General features: G+C 49.9%; 1 protein-coding gene across 3 annotated transcripts; it reads left to right on the forward strand.

Moving 5' to 3' along the window:
* The first annotated feature begins 61 nt into the window (after positions 1-61).
* SH3GLB2 (SH3 domain containing GRB2 like, endophilin B2) lies at positions 62-27,803 on the forward strand. 3 transcript variants are annotated; one of them, XM_067309079.1, is made up of 11 exons: positions 62-150; positions 8,601-8,742; positions 9,091-9,219; positions 10,431-10,564; positions 11,042-11,134; positions 15,451-15,513; positions 20,303-20,326; positions 23,303-23,392; positions 23,905-24,005; positions 25,365-25,626; positions 26,299-27,803. In XM_067309079.1, the coding sequence occupies exons 1-11, from the start codon at positions 88-90 to the stop codon at positions 26,404-26,406; spliced, it is 1,209 nt and encodes a 402-aa protein (XP_067165180.1). In that variant the 5' UTR covers positions 62-87; the 3' UTR covers positions 26,407-27,803. The 3 variants fall into 3 exon arrangements, with proteins under 3 accessions (XP_067165180.1, XP_067165181.1, XP_067165182.1); XM_067309080.1 differs by lacking the exon at positions 20,303-20,326; XM_067309081.1 differs by lacking the exons at positions 15,451-15,513; positions 20,303-20,326.
* The last annotated feature ends 151 nt before the right edge of the window (positions 27,804-27,954 follow it).

The raw sequence follows: 27,954 nt of genomic DNA on the forward strand, positions 1-27,954 counted from the left end.
TCGATCGGCGCTATAAAGGGCGGGCTGCGCGGCGGCCGCGGAGACAGCGGGGGCGCGGCGCGGCGGGGGCGGCTCGCGGCGCCCATCATGGACTTCAACGTGAAGAAGCTGGCGTCGGACGCGGGCGTCTTCTTCTCGCGGGCCGTGCAGGTGAGCGGGGAGGGGCCCGGCCCGAGGGGAGCCCGGGCCCCGCCGCAGCCGCCTCCCTCGGCGGCCGGGAAGCGCCGCGGGGCCGGGGCTGGGGCCGGGCGGTTCCCCGGTGCTGCGGGCTCGCCTCGCCTCGCCCCGCCCGCGGCCGGGCGGGATGCGGCCCGGAGCGGTGACCTCCGGGCGCTGAGGGCTTCGAGCGGTGCTGGGTAGCCCCGAGCAGGAGCAAAGCTGGGCAGTGCCGCCCCCCCTTGATGAGGGGGTGTCCAGGGCATCGTAGAGGTGAATAAAGGAAACGGCCCCAGGGAGGCTTCTGATAAACAGGGTTTTGGAGGGGAGGAGAAGGGGAAGTGCGGAGATAACGGCTTGTCTAATGGCTATTTTTCCTAGAAGCTTATCTTGCAAGTGGCTGTTCAGTTAATTGTCTGGCCCGTGGCCAGGCCCATCGGGAGCTCTTCCCTTTGCGAGGTGGACGTTTGCAGTAGAGATGGGCTTGTAGATGCTCCATGTGCCAACCTTGAGGCTGGGTAGCAACGGCTCCCAGGACCTGCCAAAAGGCAGTGCTGTTACAATGGCGGGAAAGGGCTCTTGAGACTGAGCTGGCAGGGTCTAGTTGGACTAAACTGGCACCAGGACTTAGTACTGGGAGCTTGCTGGGGATGCAGTGACCCCCTGAAGCTGACAGGGGCTGAAGAAACTTGGCTACCCATGAAGACCTAAGTGTCCTACAGGTGGTGAGATGTGGCTGCTGAGCACGTCTGCTCCTTGGGCGTAACAGCTGGGAAAGCTGTTCTGGGATGGGCAGAAGGAGAGGGAAGAGGCTAAGCTGGAGTTTGCTGGGATCCTGCCCGAGAACTGAAATTCGGCTGGCGACTCTGGGGCTGGGCTTCTTGTTCTGCCTATTATGTGGGGGTTGATAAACATCCAGAACAGTGCTGGCTTGTTCCAAGCCTTCTGTGCAACAGAGTAATTCAGGCTCTTTTAGCAACTGGTCTCCTGTAAACAGATATCACCTCCTGTTATTGTGCCAATGAGTCATATGTTATGAAAAGAGAAATATTAACTACAGGTGCAAAATATGGAGCAGATGGAGAGCTTAAAGATGCTGTTCTCATGCACATGACCTTGGTAACAAAGAAAGGAAGAAATGCTATAATGAAATCGAGTGTTTAGAAGCCCTGCTGAAGCTAAAAACCATTTATCAGACTCCTACAAGGCGTAGGAAGGAGACGGGCATGGGAGCAGTGTCTGCACGCAGTGATTCTAGAGCAGGGAGGCACTTATAAATAGTGGCTCCAGCCTGCTACACCTACTCCATATCATCCTGCATATGAATATCCACATGATTAATTACAGTAGTAATTACTCGAAACAAAGTGGCATAGGGGCACTGGTACTTGAGGAGTGTGTGCTGGTTTTTGCATAAGTAGGGCAGACTGGGAGAATATGGATCACTGATGCTGACAACCACCTCTTGAAATGCAGTTGCTGGGGAAAATAATCAGATTTGGGCTCTCCCCATTGAGCATTGCCCTATCTGCACCAAGAAACAAATGACAGTTGAGGTCTGCTATTGGCAATGAGAATTAGGTTTTTAGCAGTCATCTTAGCACAGCAGATCTTCCAGGAGAGGAATAAGACCTGGCTAGAATAAGCTCAATTTTCTATAGCACTGGGGATGCTTCCTTCAGCTCCAGGCATTTAACAAAGTGATGCTTTACTGGAACTGCAGCGACTGGGAGATAAATGGACCGGCCATAATGTGCTGTGCTGCTCAGACGGCATTAGCTGTTACTGTCTGGCTGAGATGTCTGGCCAACACACAAGAGCTTAACTTGTAGCGGAAGAAGTGCTGTGGCATTGCTCAGCCTGCTAAGGTGAGGGGGAAAGGAGGCAGAATTGGGTCGGCGCACAACCTCTGGGGTGGCTTCCCAGAGACTTAGTGCAGGAGCAGCCCTGGTCTGAAACCTGTTAAGTACAACCTGATGCACACACTGGCTGACGAGCAGGAAAGATTTTGACCTAGGCTTGACCTGGCTAGTGGCAAAAAACACCATCACTGTCTTTATATGGCTTTTCCCAGCTCAGGCACCAGTTAGCAGGACTCCTACATGAGGAGAAGCTAGCAGTTTGGAGGGCCTGTGTTCTCAAGTGGACAAGCCCATACCCATCTCCAGCATGAGCAGAATAGAGGTGGCCATGACAAAAGCTGTGCAATATCTCCCCAAAGCTGTATAAGCATTGACTGTCTTCCTAGGATTGTGTGTTGGTTCACTGACAAGGCAGTGTCTCTGGACCCCATGGCATCTCTTATGTTCTCCTTTAGCAAAGCAGATAAGTTTGGGGGATGGAGCAGAGCAGGAAGATGCAGTCAACTCCGCTGCCTTGGGAAGTGGAAGACAAGCTTCTAGGCTTGGGCAGCTGCAAGGATAAAAAAAGCTGTTGTAGGACTTGGCATCCCACTTAAGGATCACATCACCAGTCACATCTAGGTACCCCCTCAGAGGGGATGCAGCATTTAGCCCCTAACAGCTTCTGCTCCAGCACCTGCAGACAAACTTCAAACAGATCATTCTCTTCATTTTCCTTGAGTAAAACTAAGGCCTTTCTGCCTGCACAGCTGGACCTTTCAGTGGTCTGTAAGTGGGGCAGATCTCCAAACCTCTGCAGAGAGCTATGGTAAGAGCTCCCACCTGCCTACAGAACTGGCATCTCTTGCCACAAAGGTAACACACTGGGTGTCTCTGCTCTAGCTAGGCTGCAAACCAGGCTTTCTTGGGGATGTCTGGAAATAATTGTAGGTGCCTGTCTCTTACAGTCCTGATAGAAGCTGGCTCTGGGTGAAATTGCCCAAGCATGAGTATGGCTTTTGGGTGCTTATCCCACTGCTAATGTAATCACTACTAGAATCTGACTTACTCTATCTTGCAGCTCCTCAAAAAAGACACTCCCCCATCTTCCTGAACTCGGGTGATAAAATAGACTTTTAGCTCTGCTGACAGAACTTACTGGTGTTAATGGCTTGGCTACTGGGCACTTTAAAATGCAAAATAAGAGAACAGGATGTGACTAAAGAGAAAAGGGGGGTTGAAGGCAAGAGGTGCAGGCCAGAACATGTTCATGGCTACATATGAGCACAGGATTTTTTTTTTTCCTCTCTCCTAAATGCCTTGTTCCTGAGTTAGTAAGCTGTCCTGTTAATGGCTTCCTTTTGTCCTCTAACAGTTTCACTTGGCTCACATCCTAGCTTTTCTGACTCCAGGTGACCAAATGCTTGAAGCATACTCTGTATTCAGTCCAGAGCAGTTGAGTTTCAAGTAGTTTTTTAGATGCTGAATGGCTATGGCTTCTTTTCTAATGTGACACTAGAAGGTGGGAGGTAGACTTGCCTAAACTGATTCTTTCATGTCTCTGACCAACAAAAGAGCAAATGTTACAATAACCTGGGCATTATGAAGCTGTTTCTAGGCTTCAGAAAATCCACTGGCCCAAGTCTACTGGCAGGTGCAGGAGACAGAATTCCTGGTTTAAGACTCCTGGCCCTGGTTTGAGCCTTGTGATTTAAGATGGAACACCATTACCCCATAATGATGTCTGACAAGGAATGTCCAGCTGGAAAAGCTGGATACCTTGAAAGTGGTACAAGGGCCTGAACTCTGCCACCACATCCTCTGCAAGGGGGCTGCAGCCACTCTGTTAGGCTCCCTGTGTACAGGTGTGGGTCTGCTGGAGGGGAGATGTATAGAAAAATCACACAGACCTGTAAGAAATAAGTCTGGCTTGTGCTGCATTGTGCAAAATAGATGTAGTGCTGACATAACTCAGTGGAAGCACTGAGATTTTATTTCCCTCCCTTTTAAAGGGAGAAAGGTGCTAATGCTTTCGGCAAAGAAAGCAACGCGTAGGCCATCCAGGAGAGGATTCAAAAATAGCACAAGTCATTAGGGCTGCAGGCACAGCCTCTTTGATATTTTAGCTGTAGAGCAGAGGGCCTGTCCAGCTCAGCTCCACTTGCTCACCCTCCTGACATCCCAGTAGTGTCTCTACCAACTCTTGTGGGGAAAGAGTAAGTTTCCCCCCAAACTGTGACCCCAGGCAGCTGCCCTAACTGCAGTCCAGCACGGTCTTGTTTCTTTTGCAATCCTTGCCTGTTCTGAGCATTGCTCTCCTGATCTGTCATCCTGCTTGTTCACACGGACCCTGATAATGCATCTAGTGCTCCTGCTGGCCAGCCAAGCCTCCCAGAGGAAACCCAACCTTTGGCTGAATTATTGATGCCCTGGAATGTAGCACAGCTCTCCTCTTCCTGGAGATTGAGTGTGGCACTCAACAAAAGGCTGCCCTGCATTATTAATCACCTCTTTGGCTTCCCTGCACAAAAACAGGACTAGTGCTCAGCCGGGCCAGCTGCAGGGATGCTTCCTGCAGGGTGGCATCAGTGGAGCCTCTAACCACCATGATTTGGCATGTGATCCCAGGATGCAGATCCTGGCATTGGTTCAGGGCTGAACTGTTGCCCCAGCCGTCAGGTTCTAGAAAACAGACACAAAAGGCCTAGTCCTGTTGCAGCAGAACCGAGGAGCTCAGGGTTCTCCCCAGGTGCTGCATGTGCTCTGCCTGCCCTGGCTCTCTCCCAGGTGGATGCGCACCAAGCCCATAGGTGACTGATACACCTTTGATACTACCAAATAAGGTTTCCGTTTGAAGGCATCTGGACTATTTGGAGCTGCAAAAATCAGCAATGCTTCTAGTGCAGAAGCAGCAAGATGATAAAATTTTTAATCTGACTTTTTTTACAGACAGAAAGCTTTAAGATCAGCTTGTTTGTTCTTCTGCAACTCTCAACCCTACTATCAAACTTATGCCTGTCAGTGGGAAGGAAAAATGGAATCAAATTTCTGAAAGTGTTATGAAAACAGATTTTTAGAAACAGAAATCCTGTAAGTGGGGGGAGAACACCTTGCTTGGAGGACTTAAGTAGACAGATTTCATAAACTGCTCTTTTTCCAATATCCTTTTCATCAGAGACACTTACTTAGGCAGCTGTGTAAGAGGGCACCAGCAGCTGAGACCTGTTGCTGCTTGAGAGCTTAGATCTCCACTTATACCAGACATTAGAAAGAACCAACTCATAGGATAAGTTGGTATAACTTCTGTGATCTCCTTCAATAGCTGTGCTTTCATGAGAAGCTTCATCTGATCTTACTGCAAGCTGCTACTGAAAGATGTGGTCCTGCTCTCCCCTGCCCTGATCTCCCATTCCCATTCATGCTGCGTAGTTGGATGAATGCTCTGATCAATCTGAAAACTGCAATGAGAGACTAGGCCCAGGCCTGAGCCTTGCAACATAGCAAACTTTAGGCAGTGGTGAGGGAGACGCTAAGGGAATTGGGTGGAAATTGAGCAACAACCTCCCTGCATGTGAGCTCGCAGCCTCCCATACCCTTGCACCCACTTCATGATGTATGTGCCCTGTTTTCCAACTCTGAAAGGAAGCCTGAATAAGAGATTGTTTTCTGGCCTGACCTTTTACATCCATAGGCTGTGACTCAAATTCCTGCCCATCCTCCCTTTCTGGCATAGCCTAGGCTAGCAGTGACCCTGATGGACGTCCTCAGCCTTGCAAGACAAACAGCTTTAGTGCCTCACTTGAGATAAGAACTGAGTGACTCTGTCCTGGCTGCTCCCTGGCCAAGTGCTGCATGAGTGACCCAAGCTTTCAGTGCCCTGGAAGAAGGGGAAGGTTACAGAAAACAGCAAAATGATGCTTGGAGCTGCTGCCTGTGACTATAGCAAAGAACCCCAGAGCTGGAGTGATTCAGGAGCCTGGCTATAGCACTGCAGAGCTGCTGGAGGGCTTCAGCAGTGAACTGACTCTGCAGCAATGCTGCAAGAAGCTGACTTAAAACCTTCTGCTGACAAGAAACTGTGCTAAGGCCTGACAGCTCCAGGGCAGATGCTGGTGCAGGATGTCTGAACTGCAGGAAGAAGAACCTGACTTAGAAATGAGATCTCAAAGCTGCCTTAGAAAGGGGAGTGAGGGAGACTTATATGCTTGCATTAAGTAGTCTTGGCTTATTAAAAAAGCTCTTAAACAGATGACTTGAGTATCAGAGCCAAATACCTGGGAAGTCCCAGTTTGCTGCATGGCTGTGACTCAGTCCAGCCTGGCTGAGTCTGAAAACAGGCGCCAGGCTTCCAACAGCTACAGAGGAAAAGGAGCCTTGTCAGCTGCTCACATATGCCCAATGGTTGTGTGCTCCCCTTTCCTCCCCAAGACAATCTTAGAAGTTAGGAACTACACAGTGCCCTCATCTTGAATTTGCTTTTAGCCATGTCCAACAATAGCCGCAGGCCAGGGCAAGACTGAACTGAAAATAAGTGCCAGGCTAACCAGGAGCTGCTGGGGCTGGGAAGGATTACTGAAACAATCCATAGTTGTGCAAGGCTCTGCGGCTCAACTCTCCTTACCAGGCTGGGAGATGGAGTGGAACTGCCCTTGCAATTCAGTGTCAGTCTCTGACAAATCCCACAAAACAATTCTCTGGCGGTAGCATGATCCTGCCCGAGCAGGTCACTGTGTAAACAGACCTGCAGGGTTGGCATATCTCGGACATCTAGTAACATTTGCACATGGCTGGTAACAGGACTCCTAAAGGCTTGTCTGCCTGTGTGCCCTCCTCCCACGCTGGTTCTGGGCTCGCTCATTATCTCGCTTTGTTCTCAGCATTATTCTGGATGCGAACGCAGCCAGGGCTCTTCGGCAGCTTGACTTTCTGCAGCCACGGGAATGGAGCTTGCCAGAAAGCCTCTTGGGAGGGGCAGTGGGCACCAGAACAAGACTCCATGAAAAGGGGTTCCCAGCTCATCTAGAACTGAGCCACGGGATACACAAGGGGAGAAGAGGTACAACCAGCAGCTCAGAAAGGAGCTGTATTTAAACTAAAAGTTTCTTAGCCTGGCTCTAAGCTCCTGGCAGCTGACTGTGCCAGGTATTGTGCTGTACCATGTTCTGATAACTGAGCAGTGGCACCAGAGGCCAGCAACAAGGACTAAAAACTGCAAAGTCTGTAGGATCCCAAGTGGCAAAGCTGTCTAAAGGGGTCTTCCTGGTGTGATCCAACAAGATGCTGGCTTCCATCAAGAGCAGGAAGTCAGGGTCTGTTCTGTACAAAGTCCCTGACCTCCACCAGGCCATGTGATGACTGCAGGGGTTTTTTTGTATTATATGACAAAGACATGCTTCCCCTCCGCATTGGGTGGATCTCAGAGAAGACTTCTGCTCTGAGGCTGTCTCAATAGCTTTGGATGCATCATAGCAAATTTATGCTAGCTGTTCCTATGCTTGGCACAATAAGAGGTAAGGTAACAAAACTACTAAACACTGAAGTTGCGCTTAAAAATGTGATGAAGTTAGCCAGCTTCAGAGGAGAAAGTGAAAAATGGGGATGGGAAGAGGGAATAGGCTCTTCTCTCAAATCTCCCAGGGAAACAACAGGGGGGTGTACCGCACCATCTGACACCGATCCCTCCAGACTGATAAATCTTGCATATCAGATGTCATTGCCCAGTGTGAAAACACTGAAGACCTGCACAGCCTGCTTTTCCTTGCTGCTAATTTTAAACTTATAGGAACCACAGGGGGAAGGGGAAGAGTCTGCCAATATGAATCTGGATGCTGAGAGAAGTCAGACACCGGTGTTTCTCTCAATACCCTGTGCTTACAGAGCCTGCCCAGCCAGCACACGGCCTAGAGCAAGAGTTGAAGAACTGTTACTTAGTGGAAGCATTTCCACTTTAAATCCTGAGATTGAGCCTCCTTAAGCCTCAGGTGCTTAGTTGGCAGCTCACTGCCAGCAAGGCAGGAGATGAGCTGGGAGGCAGCACTCGACACTGTTGATCTGACACTGTTGATCTGATGGCTGTCAGAGGGCACTCAAGCCCTGTAGTGAAACAGGCGTGTGTGCAGTTGTCTAAGATGGGAAGAAAGCCTGACTTGTGAGTTGATAGTAGCATTCCTGATCCCTTTGGGTTTGCAGGACATAGAATTGCTTAGTAGAAGCTGAAGGGAGTTGGCATCTTGCCTCACCTGAAGGGCAGTTTATTCTCCTGCATGAAGTGAGGAACCTGTCTTGTTTAAATGTGCACATGACTTGCAGTAAAACTGGAGCATTTTTGTACCAGACAACTTCCCTCGTTAAAAGTTGCTTATGCTGGAACATGTCTCCAACCTGGGCTCTATTTTAGCTCAGTGCTTGCTCTACTCTTGGGGGGGGGGGGGGGAAGCCCCCTTCCTCTGAAAGATGCCTGGGAACAAAGAATGATACCTCGAAAGCTTTTTAGCTCCACTTTAAGATAGATGCATAAGGCAGGCCTCAGTGTTTCTTAACGCTATAGCACACTAACTTTGCTGTAGTAGAACAAACCTTCTAATGACCACCTCCTTCCTGCAGTTTACAGAAGAAAAGCTGGGCCAAGCTGAGAAGACTGAACTGGATGCCCACTTTGAAAACCTTCTGGCCAGGGCAGACTGCACTAAGAATTGGACAGAGAAGATCTTGCGTCAGACTGAGGTTCTGCTGCAGCCAAACCCTAGTAAGCCCAGGTCCTTCTAATGCTTGAAGGACGCAATGTCCCTGTTGCAGTTCAAACAGGGTTAAAGGACGTCCTCTGGCAGAGAGCCCTGTTCCGTTGAGGCTGTGGGGGTTGGAAACAATCTCTCTCTGCAGGGCCTGTCCCTCCTCTCCAGGTAGCTGAGATGACTGGCTGCATTACAAAGCCTGGCAGTGCTCCTGAGGACCAGGAGGTGGTTGGAAAGGGAGGGGACACCTTCTCCCAGTGGTGGGGCTTGCTGTCCAATGTGGGGTGGACCACCATGAATGCCACTTCCAGGGCCCCTGTCTGTCCTCTATCCTGTAACAGCCAGTGACATCCTCATTCCAGGTGCCAGAGTAGAAGAATTCCTCTATGAGAAGCTTGACCGGAAGGTGCCCTCCCGGGTCACCAATGGGGAGCTGCTGGCACAGTACATGACAGAGGCAGCTAATGACTTTGGACCAGGGACACCTTATGGTAAGTCAGCCTGATTAAGCCCTATAAGTTATCCCTTCCTAAGAGGTTGCCCCCCACTACTGTTTTGGGTCAAGACTTCTGCAGTTTGCCTCCTGCAAGTGAGCAGGCTGGCCTGCCCCACATGTAGCCACCTACCTTAGTGCATCAGAGCTGATGCCAGAGAAAGGTCTCTAGCACAGCAGCAAATGGCCCACCTTGATAGGAAGATAGTCTTACTCTGCAGCAAAGCATCATCTGTGCTTGGGGGGGGGCCCTCCCCATCCCTACTATAGCCCTCAAGTCTGGCAGGCTAGAGGGGAAAGAGATGCTGATCCACATTAGCTAGTGGAACAAGGTGCAGAAACATCTTTGCTATGTCTGTGGCTTTCTAAACTAGCAGGAACAGGAAGTTATACTGAATGGTTTGTCCAGCTTGACTGTCTAAAGGGGTTTCTAGTTCCGCTGAGAGAACAGGAACAAAACTATCCTTTAAGTATGTCCTGCAAGTGGAGGGGGGAATCTCCCTCCAGCTGTAAGAGAACAGGAAAGCAGACTTGTGAATGCTGGTGCTTGGCAACAGGCCTCAACAACCCCCTTCCTAATCACACAGTGCATTTTTCTGCCCCTAAAACCTAAGTTTCCCCTTCCTGGGGGAACTTAGGGCTTCTTTAAGCAGCAGATCTGCACAGAAGCACTGCCTTAATTCCAGCTGCCCTTGCCTCTGCTGTGAGCTTTGTTACTGTTCTCCAAAATCAATAGTTGTTCAATAGTGAGTCCTGTTGCAGGCAGAACTGCTGTAACTGTAACTGCCAGCACTGCCTCAGCTGGGTCCCAGTCAACTTATTTTTTCTGCTCTGATGGTTTTTAATTTGCTGCTCTTTTTCTGTGCCTCTGTTCCAGGCCTGGGTGTATCTTTTTACGGGACAGACAAAGATCGTTCTGCCCAAGACTCTGGGCTGTGGCATGTTTCTGGCAGGTGTAATAGTAAGAATGGCAGGGGAATAAGTGCCTCAACAGACAGATAAGATCAAAGCTGCACTGGGAGTGGCTAAAGGCAGATTGCAGATAGGACTGTGAAGCTAATATGGTAGGGACATGGTCACCTTGTTCAGGCATGGTAAACTGTGCCTTCTATCCCACAACACTGGAGCCTGTTAGCCCTGGGTAAGTTGGCTGAAGCCAACACAATGTTATTTGGTTTCTCCTGGAGTTGAAAGCTCCCATCATTGCAGGGAAGACCTTGATAAAAGTTGGAGAGACCCAAAGGCGCTTAGGTGCAGCAGAACGGGACTTCATCCACTCTGCCTCCATCAACTTCCTGACCCCACTGCGCAACTTCCTAGAGGGCGATTGGCGAACTATCTCTGTAAGTATGGTAGCAAGAAAGGGGAGCTCATCAGATCACCGGATACAAGGAGGGTGGGTAGAGAGGGAAACAGTGCCAGAGGAACCCATCCTCCTTCCCTATGAGAAAGGAGGACTCCACATCTACCCTCCCCTTGGAGAAAGCAAGGATAGGGGAACAGGAATCCCAATCCTAGATCTGCTCTGGGCTCCCTCTCCTGCCATGCCAAAGGGTTGCTATTTGATATACATGAAGCAGGTAACTCTCTTCCTGACCTCTGCAGCTTGGTGGGCACCACCAGCCCATAGCCCTGACTCCAGGTTAGCCTGTATCCCTCTGGTAGTCAGGCCCATGACTCTTGCTAGCTGGGTGAATATAGCAACTGCTTTTCTCACACTTCCCAAGGAAATAGATTTGATTTTTAGATGATACTTTGTCCCTTCCCTCCCCAACAGCTCCTGAGCAACCTGTTCTAATCCCCTCTTCTGTCCCTTTCAGAAAGAGCGGAGGATCCTGCAGAACCGCCGCCTGGATCTAGATGCCTGCAAAGCCAGGCTGAAGAAAGCCAAAGCTGCCGAGGCAAAAGCAGCGGTAATTTCTACCCTTATCCTCCTCTCTGTCCTTCTGGCCCTGGGGTTTGGCTCATATCAGCAATGTCACGTGTTCTTGGGACCACAGTCAGGCTGCACTACTGAATCCTGGTTCTGACAGGCATGGGTGGGGGTTCCTGCAAGGCTGGAGGAGGAATCAGCCTGGTGTGTAAGGGAACTGGCTGCAGGAGCCACGCGCCTGTTCCTCAGATGTCATCCCATGCAGTAGTTATTTCAACAAGTTAAATGTGAGCTACCAGAGTCTGGACACTCCCACTTGACACAAGCTCCTGCCTTCTGACAGTGGCTCCTGACTGCTCAGCTTCTGGCTGGGTGACTTGTGCTAGGAACTAAAAGGCTGCGTCTTCTGAGGACTTGTTTAAAAACCTCCCTAGGGGTCTCCAAGCAAGCCAAAAGAGCTGAGCTGGAAGGTGTGCAGGGGGAAAGCATGCTGGGCCTCTGCAGGAGTCCCAGAATTTCAAACTAGTTATGATTCTGCCAACTCAGCCTCCCCCACGCAGGAGTGCCGGGGGAGCCTGTGAGTTGTGATCAGAGTCAGACTGGCTACCAAGAAGCTGTTGTTCCAGCTTCTCCAATGACTTAATTCATGGCACTGTCTAGTTACAGACTAGTCTTGCCCTCTGGCTTTGGGAAATTAACAGCTGGTAAACTAGCAAAACTCCTGGGTCACTGTGGAGCAGAAGGGACTGGTAAGTTAGCCAGTATCCCCCTGTCCACAGGCCTGAGCAGTAGGAATGTGGGCTGCAAAGTGCTCATCTGATGAAGTTGACAAGATCCGTCAGCTTGGTGATGTTCCCTGGGCCCGAGGTATCTCCTAGAGCTCTGTTCTCTCCAGGCAGAGGCAGGGTGGCAGGAGGTACTGACAGGTAGTCATGTGCTGATGGACTCCCTGGAGAGCCCTGTTGAAGCAGATTGCCATCCTGTACTATTCTGGCTGTTGGCACAAAGACTTGCAAAGTTCTGCTTCTTGCCTGGGGCCAGGAGCTCAAGTAACAAATGTGTATGATCAAAACAAGCAGGAATCCTTGTCGGGCAGTCCCTGGGATGCCCTAGATACCCGCCTGGGAGCCTTGCCGTGAGCCCATTTTCTAGCCCTCTGCTTGGCTGGGCCTCTGGCCTTGCAGCTCTCTGGGTGGCTGGTTCCTTGGGGCTTTCCCTTCTCTCCAGCTCTGTGTACACCCAATGTGGAGAAGCCGTGCTAAGCTCAGCAGCCTTCATCAGCAGGTCTGACAGAGGCTAACAGTACTCATGCCTATGTGGGAAGGCCCTGAACAAGGCTGTGGGTAATCAAAAGCAGAAGAGAAAATATAAAGAAAAAGCCTCCTCTAAGCAGTCAGGTCTCTCAGATCCACTGAGGGTAACTTCAGGGATCCCCGATTCCCCTCCTGAAGGGGATGGTCCCCCAGTCTCAAAGGGAAATACTGGCCATTGCTTTATCTTAGGCTTAAGTCAGAGTAGAAATTCAAACACCACCTGTGTTTCCTCCATTGACCCCTTCCCTCTTTGCCTTGCTTCCTACATGAAGTGATCTCAGGGCCTTTCAGCTGCATCTGAAAGGCCAGACCTGTGGGTGAGGGGGCTTCCCTGTAGCTGAATAAGAACAACCTGGTCTCCCCCTGGAGCAGCAGGCTGTAGAGCCAGTCTGAGGCTTTCCAGGGTGTTAGCCCAAGCTGTGTTTGAGCTGTGTTCCAGCAGTGCAGTTGCCCACATACAACTGCCTCTTTGAAACAGAAGAGCAACCTCAGCTGCTGTTGTGGGCGTTCATCACTTACCCAGCCTAGCTTAAAAGCAGGATCCCCAGCCTCAGGGCTGCCTCACTGACTACCAGAGGACAAGGCATGAGTGGAAGCTCCCAGCATGGAGGGGAGAACTGCTGCCCTGGGCACTAGGCATGTTAACGTATGGTTAGACCACTGTCATCCCTGTAACATGCCTGGAGTCCTCTGTCGCACCTCCTCTCCAGCCAAGCTGGCCCAAAGTATCGCATCTCTCCCAGCTCACTAGTCTCTTGCCGCTCTTCCCCTGTGTAGTGCAAACTTGTGTTCCCACAGCTTTTGTCTCATGACAACCCTCCAAGTGGGCTGCTGCCCAGACCTGTGAGCTGCTATTCAAGTGTCCAGGCTTATGCATTTCCCTTGGACTTTGTGCTTTGTCCTTCCTGTTAATGCTGTTTTGTTTACTAACCTTTTTGTTTTGTTTCTCTGTAATTTGCTCAGTGTGAGGGAGATGTGAGTATTGACTGCGCTAACAGTGCTGTGATTTTTCTTTGACACCTCTCATTGTCTCTTTCCCATTTTAAGCAAAAGTTCCTTTCTCCCTTGTCCTGTAAGGGCTGGCCCTGGAGCATGTACTGAATGTGGTCAGGGCTACAGCAGCCTGGGAAAAGTGCCCCAGAAAGACAAGAGCATCTGTCAACTGCCTGCAGCCCCTCTGGAGCATGCACTGGGTCCCATTATCGCTGCTTGCAAGCAGTGCTCAAGGGAGGCAGGGTCTCGCATAAAGACCTGCTCAGGCTCCTCCAGCTCCGGGCAGGAGGAGGTTGGGTAGCAAGTCCCTCTCCTGGAGCGGAGGCAGATCCAGAGACAATGATGGGCAGGTTGATCTGGTTGTGGTGCTCTTCTGTCCTCCAGGCTCCAGGGCTCTACCTGTTTTCTCCATTATAACAGTGAAAGGGGGGGTGGGGAGGAAATGTCCGTTTGACCACTGCTTGCAAATACAACTTTCCCATGCATAGGAGTGAAAGAGCATCTTGCCTCCTTCATCCCATGTGCTATATGACTGGTTTGGGGACTCCTGGAGACCAGGGAATGGGAGGAGAGGTTTCTAAGTTGCTCCTGATCTTTAAAACAAAAGAATAAGCTATTTATGTGAAACATCCCTTCTCCTCATGGGGAGGAATCAAGCCTAGTCACTGTAATGGCCTCAAATATCTCTGATGCATTTTTCTCCCTATACTCAGGCCTGACTTTTAATAGGAATCACTCCTCCATATTCCTTCCTCCTGCCCTCCCCCAAACTCCTAGATGGTTAAAAATCTCATCTTGTTGGGACTGTCTGACTGCTTTTCCACACACTGGTCACTCATTTCAGCAGGCTGCTCAGGGCTGCTGCAGCTCCCAGCAAATCGGGTCGGCTCATTTAAGTAGATCTGGGTGAGCTGCACAGAGATTAACCAGGGAGAGGAAATGTGGGGCCCAAGAGGGTTACAGAGATCTAACTGGGGTTACAGCTGGATTGTGTGCTGGCCTTGCACCCCAGCTTGCTGCAGAATAAAAGCTGACCAGGGCCATGCCATGATCCACTGCACTGATGATAGTCCTGATGTAAAAATAACAGGCTGGATTGTCTCTTTGGGTGACACTAAGGCCAAATACTATCCTAGAAGGAGGCCTAAGCTGAGTTTAGCTGAATAGACCATATTATATGATGGTTAGCAAACCCACACTGCTTGTGGGGGTGGACTGGATCATTTGTGTTCCCAGAGAGGAAAAACTCTGGAGTGCTTAAGCCTTCCTGTCCCAGGGCAGAGGTTCAGCTATGGAGAAGGTGGCTTGGTGGTTTTCTGACCTCTAGACTGCAAAATGTGTGCTTTCTTTGGACAGCAGCAAAGCCTTGGGCTAGATCTGCTTTGACCAAGCCAAGGCCCTTGCTGAAAATAGTAGAACTGAGCCCGGTAGGTAGAAACATGCCCAGAGGCTTGGTGAGAGTAAAAACAAATAGATGAGTCAGCATCTCCCTTCTGCCTATTTTCTGCCTTTAAGAGGCACTGTGGAAAGCATGCTCTGATGCTAGTAAACATGTCCACTTAAAGGCCAAGGCCCCGTACAGGGACACTTCTAGGAACTGGTGGGAAGCAAAGGGAAAGAAGCTCCTCCCCACTGAACTGAGCCAGCATGAGATGAGCAACCTGCTGGCTGCAAGGGAAGGGGAAACGCACTCAGGATTGTTTGCTGTCTCATCTCCACTCTGACTGGCCACTGTCTGAGCAAATAGCTGTAAGTACAGGCAGAGTTTCTAGCAGTAGAAACATCTGTTGAAGTATTGGGTGGAACTAATCTAGCATGACTGCATGAGGCAGTCCATCTCTTCTTGCACAGGCCTGGCATCCACCTGGGGAAGTTTCCATGCATCACTGCCCAAGCTGTTTGGAGACCTCCCTCCTGCAGCCCCAAGGAAATTGGACTAAGCTCCCAGCACAGACAGGGAAACACTGGCCCCTTCCTCCATCTGTTGCCCAGCTGACTCCTATCGGCTCTTCTGCATGACTTGTACATGAAACTCTATTCCCCCCACTAGGCTGTGCCTGACTTTCAGGAGACTAGACCTCGTAATTACGTTCTCTCCGCCAGCGCATCAGCGGTAAGATTGCCTCCTCCTAGATATTGCCTCTCCAACCTCTTCCTGCCCCTCTCTTTACCCGACTTCAACTCACACCCAGTGCTCTGCCGTTTTCAACATTTTAATGTGACATGGGCTGCCTAGGATTCCTCTGACTCAACCTTAAGAATGCAGATCCACCCCAGCGGGGGTGCACTGTCAGGGTTTGGCACTTTGCTGTTTGGCTTGCTTTCCAGTTTCTCTCCCCACCTCTTTCCCCATTTCCAGTGGGAATGTGTCTGTTTTCATTGCTAGTGGAGCAATTGGAAGGAAATCTACTTGGAAAGGTTAGCCTTTCTGAGTGGTTCCAGCCATAACACTGGTAACATCACATGCGTGACTGCCTGATCAGTGCTGTAGTGTCAGTGCTTAGAGGCCTCGGAGAGTGATCAAGAAAGGAAAAGGTGGAAGGAGTCTCTCTATCACCCGTAGAATCAATAACCCAGCAGGATGATGATACAGGCTTATGTATTCTGCAAATAGAGGTCTGTTTTTCTTTCAACTTGGGGCCTAGCCTGCTGGTGGCAGCCCTTGGTGGCTGTAACGCAGCCAGATGTGCAGGGGGTGCATAGCCTGTTGCATCTCCAATGTGTTGCACTGAGTGGTTGTGGTCAAGCAATTGACTTTGCTGTGCTTGTGGCTTCCCATTACACGATGTCACATTTCTCGTTAAAATGTTGAAAACTGATCATCTTGCTTCCTAAATAGCATTCAGAACAACACTGATGCCTGCTAATAGAATAATAAGGGGCAGAAGGGCTGGGGAGGGGGATCTGCAGATGTGAAAAAGGACAGCCCCAGCCTACTGGCAAACCAAAAATCTCATAGTAGTATGTTGGCTTTGGTTAATGGGCAACATCCCATTTGGAGAAAGGCATGTCTGGGCTGATAGCATCAGTGTTAGTTCCCAGGGGGATCTGTCCTGACCTTCTTGGAGAGTGATACTGGGATCAGAAATAGCTTTGCACAAAAAAAAGTGACTGGCTGGGTGACAAGGCTCCTTAGAAAGAAGCTGTTACTGGGGATGCTGCAGCAATTGCTCAGTCTCCACCTCTTCTAGCACAGCAGTTAGCAATCACCCTGTGGCTCTGCCTTCTCTGCTGGGAAGAGGTCTGTTCCAAGGACAGTAGAGGTATTGCAATAATGGACCAAAACTGAGCTCTAAGAGAAAGAGGGGAGAGAAACTAGGCATTCCTTGCCTCTGAATAGCTCTGATTAGATCAGTGTAACCTGCTGATCCCCCTGAGTCTTTCTAAAACAGACTTGAAAACAAGTGTTAGTAACATGCAGCATCTTGCAGAGTGTGCAAATGCTCACTTGAGCTTTTACATATCTAGTGGCCACCTAACTGCAAGTTTGTTTGCTGTATTATAGAGCTGTTTTGGGGAGCAGGTGCCAACTACAGCAACATGACATAGGAGACAGGTTTGTTTGGTTTTTTTTAAGCCTACAGGTGTCCACCTGGTACATCTCTGCCCAGTTGAGTGGTCAGTCTTTAGAGCCCTGCTGGGGAAGCTCTGACAGCAACAATCATAGGGGTCAGTGAAGTCCAAGCAGGGCTCTAGGACACAGACTTGCTCTAGGTAAGCAGCCAGCACTGACCTTGATCACTTATTGGTTGCAGTACCTCTATCAGGAGTCCTTGTGGCAAACACCCTAGCCAGCAGTAGTCCTTGTGGCTTCCAAAACTACCTCCTTTAGAGGCTGCAATCAGTGGTCAAAGTGCCACCTTGAACCCAGTCTGCACAACCAGGGGTGACTGATATAAAATTGGCATCTAAGTAGTGAAAAATGAGCTGGGCCCAGACTGCTCCCCAGCTCTGTGCAGGCAGGACTACTTTGCAACAAGCTCTCTAATCCCAGCATTCATCCCAAAGGGCCAGGCACTGCAGCAGAGTAGGAGCTCTTCATACTGTTGCTCTGCTTTTCTTCCAGGCCAGAGTCCATTGTACTACTTGGCTGTCAGTACACACTGAGATTGTAGAGCAGTGGTTGCTGCTAACCTTGCTTTTGAGCTCTGTTCCCTTCTGGAGGGAGGGATTGCTTATGTCCAGGTAACAACTTTGTCTTGCAGGTGAGCAAACAGGTCAGCTGTTTCCTGGCCCATGTCCTCTAAACACTGGGCAGGGCCAGCTGAACTTGGATTTCAATGCTAAACTTATCTTGACTTTTGGAGAGGTGGATAACAAGGTCTTATTTTTGTCTTCTGTAATGTGAAGGCTTAGAAATGATATACCTGGAGTCAAGGAGGGGCCTTGTCTCAGCGCAGTTGTGTATGAGTTGGAGGCTGAGGAGCCATTTCTCCTCTCTCCCACACTGACCTTTTGTTGCTGTGTAAGAGGGTATACGTGGGCTGCATAAGCCTAAGTATTCCTTTCACTCAGACCCTGCCCCTTGCCATGCTCTAAATTCCTAGGAATGATTCCAAGAAAAGCATATTGAGTACTTTAAAGAGGGTTCCTCTGGCTTAAGATGAGGCCTGGGGTGGAAGAAGACAGAAAAGATGCAGGTCATGGCCCTGTTTTGTTTCATGAGCTTTCTGAAGTACTTCTGACTAGAGCCTTAACCCAGGGATAGATCTGGGCAAAGCAAAACTGCCTGAAAGCACCACAGGGACAGAGGTGGAGACTGTTTCAGGAAGTCCAACAGAAGTAGAACAAATCTGGATAAGAATTTAATAGGTACTGCAAGGACTAAATGGGCCTGAAATGGCCTAAGTACTAGCTACAGAGCTTAAGTAGGAAGACCTTTAGCCAGGGTGAAAAGGTTTCCTTGTTGCCCCAGCAGTAAGCCCACATTGCACTTTTGGCACAAGGCTACCATACACTTTACACCAGAGCAGTTCAGGCTAGGACCTGCTGCTCAGCTGCCCATGAGGATCTTCCCACCATCTGCCTTCTGTAGGAGGGGCTTTTATGCTGAGAAGGGGAAGGGGGTTGCATCCCCAAGCATGGCTGAAATTGCCTGGACCTTATTTGAGCCAACTTCTGACTTGCAATAACAAAACATCCATCCAGAAGTTAGAAGGCATCTAGCCTCAGTACACAGCTACCTTAGCATTGCAACAGGGACAGCTTGCTAGATTAGATGGGAACTGGCTACAGTAACTCTATTCAGGTAAGGAAGAGGTGCCAAACAGGCTACATACCTCAGGAACTGAGCTGCAAGCCAACAGATAGGAGCCAAAACAGGAACTGAGGATGCTGAAGTCTGATGTAACCACTTCCTGCTTCAGCTGTTCGCTAATGGGGGCAGCACCTACAGATGCTCCTTATATTGTCTGGCTGAAGCTGCTTCTGCACCTGAGGCTACCACAGCCCACCTGAGGGCTATTGCTGGTGAGTGAACCCCAGCAAGACTCAGCAGGGAGATCCTGGGCCTAAACAGAGCATGTTCTCCCTCCAACACCACAACATCCAGCATGTGGTCCCTTTCCCTGTGCTGGTGGAGGGCATTACTCAGGTGGGATGGCTTAGGACTGTAGCCCTTATCTCCATGCAGGGCAGCACAGAGGTGGGGAGAACCACATATCATCCCAGAGCTGTGGCTCTGCCTGTTGCTTCTACAGCCTTGTGCTGTTCACTGGGGCACTGCTGACACTGATAGGGCAAGAAGAAACAGCTCTCAGGTGTCAGCAACACAGGTACAACTGTGCCATGGTGAACTTTGACCTGCAAAGGTGACACAAGGTGACTTCTGAGGGTGAAGTTGAGAGCCTTAGGGAGGCCATCTCCCCCTGCCCCACTGATGTGGGGTGTAGTCAGCAGGTTGGTGCACTTCCAGTTGATCCATGGTGATTTCCTCTTCATGGGGCCAGGGCTGAGGGGAGTTGTCAGTTGAGGAAAGGCCAGGCCAAGGACCCTCTGGGAAGGATCAATGTGTTTTTCTGCCTCTTCTCTCCCTTTACCATCGCTGTGCGTGACTTTTGTTGTCGATTGTTTCGTGTCCTGGAGCCAGATCCCAGCAAGCAGCTGGCAGCGTTGCACTGCCCCAAATATTCACTTGTGGGTGATGCTGAAAGGGGATGGGAGACTTCTGCTGGGGGAAGCATGTCTGAGGAGTAGCTGCCCACCCTCAAATGTAGGGCAGACATCCCTGCCTGCATGGACAGGGCTAGAATAAAGCATCCAGGGAGGAAAACAGAGTAACTTGAAGATGTTTTGTCTGGCTCAAAGGCCACATCCAGCTACATCTTCCATCTCCCTAACATGCCCACTGGGTAGCTGTGGGCTAGCTGGATTAAGATCCCATTAACCTGAGCTCTCTAGACCAGTGGGTGAGGAATGCTGGCCTCTGTCCAGATTATGGTAGCATCTGCCAGGCTGTGTGTGCCATCCTGCCCTGCTGTGGGCTCAATCAGCCTGTCTGCCTCTCCCCAAGCTTACAAGAAGGGCTGTTCATCAACACCAACCTCTGCAGGCCATTCGGAGAACTCCCAGGCAGCTTGTGCTCCCTGCACATCTGCTTCTTAATCCTGTTCTTCCTGGAGGCCATTGAATGCTGTTATTGTGACAGCCCTGGCAGGGAGCAGAGCTGGAGCATGGGCTCCGGCAGCACAGACTTGCTCTCCCACTGCAAAACTGAGCTCAGGGTTGCAGGAATGAGGTGAGGGAGCATTGAGCTGGCAGCTGCTGCTGGGTGAAGGGCTAGCTTGTTCCCGGAGTTGGCCTGCTGCGTCCACGGAGCATCCTTGCCAATTGGTGTTAATGCTGAGTGCTTCTCGACGTCTCCAACACTGATCTCCTTTCCTGTTGCTCTGTGGCCCCCACAGCTTTGGAGCGACGAGGTGGAAAAAGTAAGTATCCAGCTGAAAATGGTGCTCAAACCTTCTGGGTGTGCCAGTGGTCTTAGGGGTGGGAGGTGCTGCAAACTCCTTCCTGCATGTGTGCATGCACATGTGCAGGCAGAGGATCAATAGGATATTTCTGTTGTCAGCCCTGTTCCCGATTTTCAAGCTATAAGGTTCGATCTGATAGCAGATTGGGAAGAGCCCTGCCCCTGGGCCATTTGGCTGTATCTCGTGTGAGAGACTTGCCAGGCAAACCAGGCGTGTGTGTGTGTGTGTGTGTGTGTGTGTGTGTGTGTGTGTAATAAAAGGCAGCTCTGAGAGCCCTGCACCAGTGACTTGGGAGCAGAGCTGACGCACTGCAATGGTGATTCAGCTCCGCTCCTGTAGCAAAGGCCCTGCCTGCTCTGATTTGCATGTGCCTTGCATTAGCCTCTAGTAGTCCCTTGCCTGCTTCTCCCAGGGTCTGAGTAAAAGCTCTGAGCAGAGTTGAGGCACAGATGAAGGGTCTCCCCATGAACAGCCCTAGCTGAAGGCGGGCGGTTTGGAGCCTGTCTTGGAGCTGACTCTCTCTGGGTGAGCTGTGCTTACCCTTCTGAGTAGATCCATCAAGGCCAAGCCCCAGATCTTGTTTACTTTGTGGATTCCCCAAGGGGAGTGTGACTCTTCATCCATGAAGATGGATGAAGGGCTGCTAGTGGACTAGAGACCGTGGTGAGCTCTGCGTGGAGTTCTGGCATGGTACGGGGCTTCTGGGATCCCATTGCCTTTCATACCTCAAAGCCCCTCAGCAGATGCTAGCCTGAACTGCAAGGTGGTAGAATGGCACATTCCTGCATGCTGTGCATGATAACCTACTATTGCCTTAGTCTAAATGCATCATGAAAGCAGACTGGCTGTTTTTGAACCAGCTCACCCTGTACTTTAGATCCTTCTCCAGTACCTCAAACAAATGGGCTGATGGGCATCAGCTATAAATATGCAAGGCTCTGCTCCTCTCATCCTGGATGGAGTAGACCAAAGTGCTGATGGAGTCAGCAAACTTCTCAGTGTGTTGGAGAAGCATAAGACTGGAAGGGACCTCCCAGGTCACCATTCAATGCTGGCTATATGGGAAAGCACATCCTGTAACTCATAGCTAGCAGAGAGAGGCAACAGGTCAAATCCCAGGCAGTGGCAAATGGAGCTGGGTCTGCCTGTCACAACAAGCTTCAACTAGCTCTGCCACTACAGAAGTCTCTGCTCACTGGAGCAAAAAAAAAATCTCTGTGCTTAATAAGGCATTGTACTGATGTTTCCTGTTAGATTTCCCCCCCCTTAAATAATCCCTTCCACACAGAAATGCAAGAAAATAGATCAGTTGTAGCTTAAAACAGATAAAAATCTGATTAGAAGACAGTCAAAGCATTTCTTTGTTCTAGCCTAGCTGTCCAACAGTACTGGTAGCACAAGAAATGAGGCATAATGGCCCACAGCAGCTCCTCTAGCCTGCCCAACTGAGAAGACTGGGACTCCTCTAGGGTGACCCTGCTCAGAAACACCACTGCGATGTGGCCTCTGCTCTGAGGCTCTCAGCTGGTCTGAATTAGCTCCCTGGGGGCAATTCCAGACAAATCACTCCTGTGCCAGAATGATCAGGGCATTTCCAAGTCAGCAAAAGGTGCTCTATCCCAGAACTGGAGCCACGCAAGAACCACTGCACCGAGGCAGGCTGCACGCCACTGGAGGAGGGAAGGGGGACGCAGACCCCTTACTGCTCTTCCCCTGTAAACTGTAGCTTAATGGATAGCTTCCAGTTAATGAACTGCAACTATTGCTTCAGCAATAGCGCTGTCAGCCTGAGGGAACTGCCGTATCCTAAGAGAAAAGTGGCATGTTCCACATGGTGCCATTAAGGGATGATGCATGCTAGAGAGAACAACTGTGCCTGTTTGCCAACCTTTTCCCTCTGGCAGTGGGGAGGGGAGAGCAGGCCCTAGAGCATCTGACTGCTCTAACACTTCTGGAGCTTTTCTCTTTGCAAGGATCCATCTGGGTATTCTGGTACTGCAAAACTGCTGTAATATAAATACACTGGCTGCTGCTGTGGGTGAGATGTTTTATCTGCTTGGAAAAGAGGGTCTCAAGTGTCAATCTTTCTTTGAATTCCTGATGTCTGCTTCATAGCTGCCTTTTAATAACCATTGTTTAACTCCTTTTAGCACCAAATAAGTAGCCAGCTTCAAAGGAGAGCTTTAGATTGGAGCTGGAATGGGACGTTCATCTCCGTTGCAGTGTAGTTAGTAACACCCATTTGGTAAATGCTACCTGGCATTTGGTCTGTGCTCTGTGGTGATTTAAAAAAAAAATTGGCAAAAGTGCAACTTTTGGAGAGAAACTTAGGGAGACTTTCACATTCTCTAAGTCTACAGGGATAGGAGAGGGGTTCAGAGAGAGATGCACAACAGTACTCTGCAGCAGCAGACTCATTGGCATGCTGACTGGGACAACTGTCCTGATCCCAATGACTCCTCTGGAGAGGACAGCTAGTGATGGGCAGCACTGGCTGTCCAGTTCTAGGTGGACTCCTATAGCAGACCATAACAGGTCAGGCAGTGGCATGGGACTGGCCTTCCACATACCTCAGGAATGATAAAGCCTCTTCATCTTCATGCTCTGGTTGCGCAAGGGTAGGAGCTTCTCAGCTTGATGCATCAGTCTTCAGCTGCCGTTCCATGAACAGCAGTGATCACATGTGGGATCAAGGAGGAATCAAGTTGAAATACAGCCAGAGATCCCTGGGATCCCAACCCAGGGTGTCTTGTGGCTGTTGTTTGGTATTGCAGGTGCATGTGGATCCTACTGAGCCAACAGTGCACTTGTCTCAGTGCCAAAAAGGGGGAGTTGGGGGGGGGGAGAGGAAGGGGGTGTTGCCTCTCCCTGGAAGAGGCAGCACAGGGGTCCCTGCCTTGTGCTGTCTTGAGCCCCCTGTCCTCTGTCTTGCAGGCTGAACACGAGCTGCGGCTCACTCAGACTGAGTTTGATCGACAGGCAGAGGTGACGCGTCTCTTGCTAGAGGGGATCAACAGCACGCATGTGAGTCTTCCTAGGTAACTGGGGGGTGTTATGGGGGACTCCCAGGGACTCCCAGCTCATTTCTAGAAGGATACCAAGAGGATGATGAGGCCTATGTTGGGAGCAGAGGTAGAAGAGGTCATAAATTTGGATGCAACCTCCTCATACGATCTGGATAGCTGAAAGAGAAAGCAGAGGCATGCACAAGCAGTGCCACTGTGATGCCAGCAGGTCTGCAGTTCTCAATGCATTTCCAAGCTAGAAGAACCTTGTTCTTCCCTCAGTAGAGCTATGGACTAGCCACACAGGTGTTATCAGAGCACCAGGAGAAGCCTCCTGTCTAAGGTCACCCTGGGCCTACACAGCATCCCCAGACCTGACAAATGAGTGTGTTCAAGACAACCAAGTAACTCTTCTAAATACTGGGCTGCATGAGTTTGCTTCTCTTGGGGGTAGGTAGTAGCTACAGGAAGAGGGTTCAGATGCCCCAGCCTCCAAACTCACAGACCAGCTAATGGCCCTTCTCCTTCCAGGTGAATCATCTTCGCTGTCTCCATGAGTTTGTGGAGTCTCAGACCAACTACTATGCTCAGTGTTACCAGTACATGCTGGACCTGCAGAAGCAACTGGGCAGGTGAGACAAGGCAGTGCCCTTACTTCTCTAAGGGTTAGTTCTCTCATCCACTTCCACTAGTTCAGACCTACCCCCATCCCACATCATAACATTGGAAAGAAGCTTGAAAGCCCTGTCCAAGCTCTGTTGAGAGCTCCTGAGCTTAGGGAATGGTGACCTATCCCTTTAGTATTGCATTTAGAGCCACAGTTTTGATGCCTTCATTTAAACACGTGAAGGCAAAACAGCCAGAACACTCCTCCTCTAAATTAAATCATGTTGGAGACAAATTCGTGCTGCCAAGCAACAAGCCTGAGTAATCAGCGGCAGCAGTAACTAATTCTGTGCCACTGGCTGCACGTCTCGTGGGGGTGGGTAGAGCTGTTTTGTCTGTTACCCAGTTACATCAACGTAGCAATCGTACCCAGGAGCATGTTGCCTTCTTGTGACCGCTCACTACTCCTCTTGCTTTTCTTTCCATGCTTTCAGTTCCAAAGGAGAAATGTAAGTAAGATGTCACACAGAACAGGCTCTAAGAGCTCTTTTCCTTTCAGCCGAAGGGTGGCTGCCGTAACACTCACAGGGTCCACAGTGCTAGGACTGGTCTCTGCAGACTCACTACAAAGGCCAGCAAGGGGTGCAGCTGCACTCCACTAGTCCAGAAAGGGGAATCTACAAATATGCAAGACCCGACTCGGTTACCACCTCTACTTAGAGATCCCAGAAAGCCTAGGAGCCTCCAAGCATGGTGTCCAGCTAACAGCAGCAATGATGGTCCCTGTCCTGAGGAACTGGCAGGCTAAACAGATAAGACAGAGCATGCGAGAGCAGAGCCAGGACACACAGCACAAGGGACTCAGTAAGACAGCTGCAGAGCCAAGAATAGCGCCTACCCAGACCCACCTCTGGTGCCATGCCACAGTCTCGTACTCGAATGTGGGGGTATCCTCTGGCCCGGCTTCTCCAGCCACCACTGTCAGTGGCTCCTGTGGACACAACGGCACTTCTGCTCTGGATCTAGGTATGCGATAAAGGTGTAGCGCACCTCTAATAGAAACAAGAGCCGTCTGCATGTGACTTTGGTAAAGCATAATGCTCCTTTTCAGTGTGACCTGAGTAGGCAACTCATTAGCTGCAAGTTAGGTACCAGTCCTGTAACAGGACACTGGAAGAAAATTAAGCAGACAAATAGTACCTGTTGGATAGTCTCAGGTCCTGAGAACTAAGTGCCCTTCCCCATTTGAAGGGCAGCATAGACCTGTTACAGCTGGCAGCTGGAACTCTTGAGCAATTTAGCTCTTTCCTGGTTCCTCATACTAGAGCCTTACTAAACCTTTTTTTTTTTCCCTTTTCCTCCCCTTCCTTCTCTCCCCATGTAAGATTTTCAGGCACATTTGTAGGCAATGCAGAATCCACATCTCCTGCAGCTGCTACCTCTCCTCCAGCTGTTGCTGCTGCCACTGTCCCTGCTGTGCCTACCATTCCAGTTGTGCCCACAATTGTTGGGGTGCCTAATACTGTGGCAGAGGGTGTGCTGAACCCAAATGAAGTCAAGCCTCCTGCCAGTGGGACACGGAAGGCCAGAGTCCTCTATGACTATGAAGCAGCTGACAGCAGTGAACTGGCACTTCTTGCAGATGAGGTTGGTCGCTTTTTTTTTTAAGGAATTTCTGTATAGCTGCCTAGCAGCCCAGTTGTAGGCTGAACAAGGTCTTGGTTACTTTTCCTGCCCCTAAAAATTCTGTTTTATGGAACTGCCGATAGAATCTTTCTTGACACTAGTATCCATTCTTAGTTGTGCTGAGCTCGCAGCCATTTGGTATTTAAGAATACCGCAGTAACTTCTATTCCTTCTGGAGTCTAGCTGTATCCAGCTAACAAAATACTCTGCCAAGCATCTAGTATCTTCATGGGGACTCTCAAACCTAAGTAGCTTATATGTGAGTAAAATGGGATAAGCTACTGGCTAGAGGCCTGATCTAATCATACTGAGAACAAAGGCAATTTGGCAACTTCCAAGCTCTTTTGGTGACTAGACTGAATTTCTGTGCTCAGAAGGGATAACATAGTAACATTAAGCCACCCTGTATCAAAGAATACCTTAGGCCACTTCAGAGAATGAAAAGGCAGCTGGAACATCACTGGATGGATTCCTGTAGATCTTCTGGTATAGCTGGAAATGGCTCCAGGGAAAGGGCACAGATGTCTGCTAAATGAACTTCAGGAATTAACTCATTCTTTTAGTACCCATCTGACTGACTGTCTTGGCTGTCTGCAGAAAAAGGTCCTGTCTAATGCTGTCTTCTCTCCCCAGATGATCACTGTGTACAGCCTGCCAGGCATGGACCCAGATTGGCTCATAGGGGAAAGAGGGAACCAGAAAGGAAAAGTTCCTGTCACTTACTTGGAACTGTTAAGTTAAATGTCTCCAGGAAGAAGAATGTACAAGCAGAATGCACCCCTCATCTCCTGGCACTTCTAATGCGGATTTCTTCATCAGAGACCATTGCTCTCTTCAGGGTTGACACTCCATTGCTAATATGGGAATCATGGGAAAGTGGTAAAGCTGTTACAGTGGGGTTTGGAGAAAGGGCTAATGGCACCCAGGATTGAATTCACTAACTACCAGTGCAGCCTGCTTTGAGGTTAATCTTGATGATGCAAGATTCCTCGATTTCCTTTTTCTCCCCTGCCCTAGTCTTGTTTATTGCAGTGGCATTCCCAGGGCCAGCACACTGTCTCCTTCGGCAGCTGCTCATGGAGTTTGTTACACTTCCCTTGTGTTTGGTGTTGGTTAGTGCCTGTCTCCCCCTCCCATCCTCTGTTCTTCAGCAGTAGAATTGCCTGAATCAAATCATCAAGCATTCCAGTGGGGAAGTGTCCCACAAACCCTCTGACGTATTCTGACTGTTAAGGAAAGGAAGCTGAATTTAAGAGTTAAAAGCCCATTAAACAGAACCATCTTGCTCACCTGTGGAAGAACAGTAATGCAAGGCTTTCTAAGAGCCATGCTTACTAGTAGTGGTGCTGATGGCTTCAGTGTAGAACTGAGCTGGGAAGCTGGAAGGAGACTTGATTGAGAAGACCAACCTAAAACATAGGGCCTGTATGTCAAGAATGAAACCTCAGTGCAAGGGACCATGCATCTTGCTTGCATTTCCTCTGAGAAACTGCTCTTGGACTGCAAAGAGTTTACAAGCCTTTTTACAAGCTTTGCTCCCTGTGTTAATTGTCCAGGCTCTTCTTTGAGTGGTTTGTTCCAGGCTTATGTTTCAGCCTGACTTTATTTTCCCCCTAGATCACTGATTTTAACTAATACTTTCCCCTCCCATCTCCGCAGTGAACAGACCTGGTGCATCCTAGTACAGTATGGGATAGTCCCCCTTGCTCTTATATCCCCAACAATAAGCCGCTCTTGGCCATACACAGAGGCAGCTTTTCTCATCCTCTTCCCATTAAACAATCCAGGCTGCCCTTGGTGTTTGTGGTGGCTTAGCTCAAAGGGGGAGCGCTTAGGTGTGTATGCCTTTTAATCCTATGCTGAGCTTCTGAGCTGGAGCTCAGCTAACGGACTCCAACTGCTGTGTAACTAGTTCTCAACTCAAGCTGGATTGAAGAGAAACACTCACCTGCACCAAGTTCTCTGTTCACGACCCTCCTCGCGGTATGTCAGACACTACCTTTGCTTGTTTATTGATCTTTTGCACTTTTCCCCATGGTATTGTGACCACTCTAATGTAACAGGGCACCGAGCACCTGTGTATGTAGGGCTCATGGTTTTCAGCACTTATTTGCCAATAAACAAACTGCCTGACCTCCTGCTTCAGTGTCCTGTGTGGGTTCAGGGCTGCTCTTACTTTCCAGCCACATGACTGCAGCTTGCACTGAAAAGCAGCACTGGCAGGGAGGGAAAGGGATGCAGGTCGGGGGAGCTGTGCCATAGGGGGGGCCTAGGCTTGGAAGTTGGGTA

Source organism: Apteryx mantelli, chromosome 21 (assembly GCF_036417845.1).
Source record: "Apteryx mantelli isolate bAptMan1 chromosome 21, bAptMan1.hap1, whole genome shotgun sequence".
NCBI lineage: Eukaryota > Metazoa > Chordata > Aves > Apterygiformes > Apterygidae > Apteryx > Apteryx mantelli.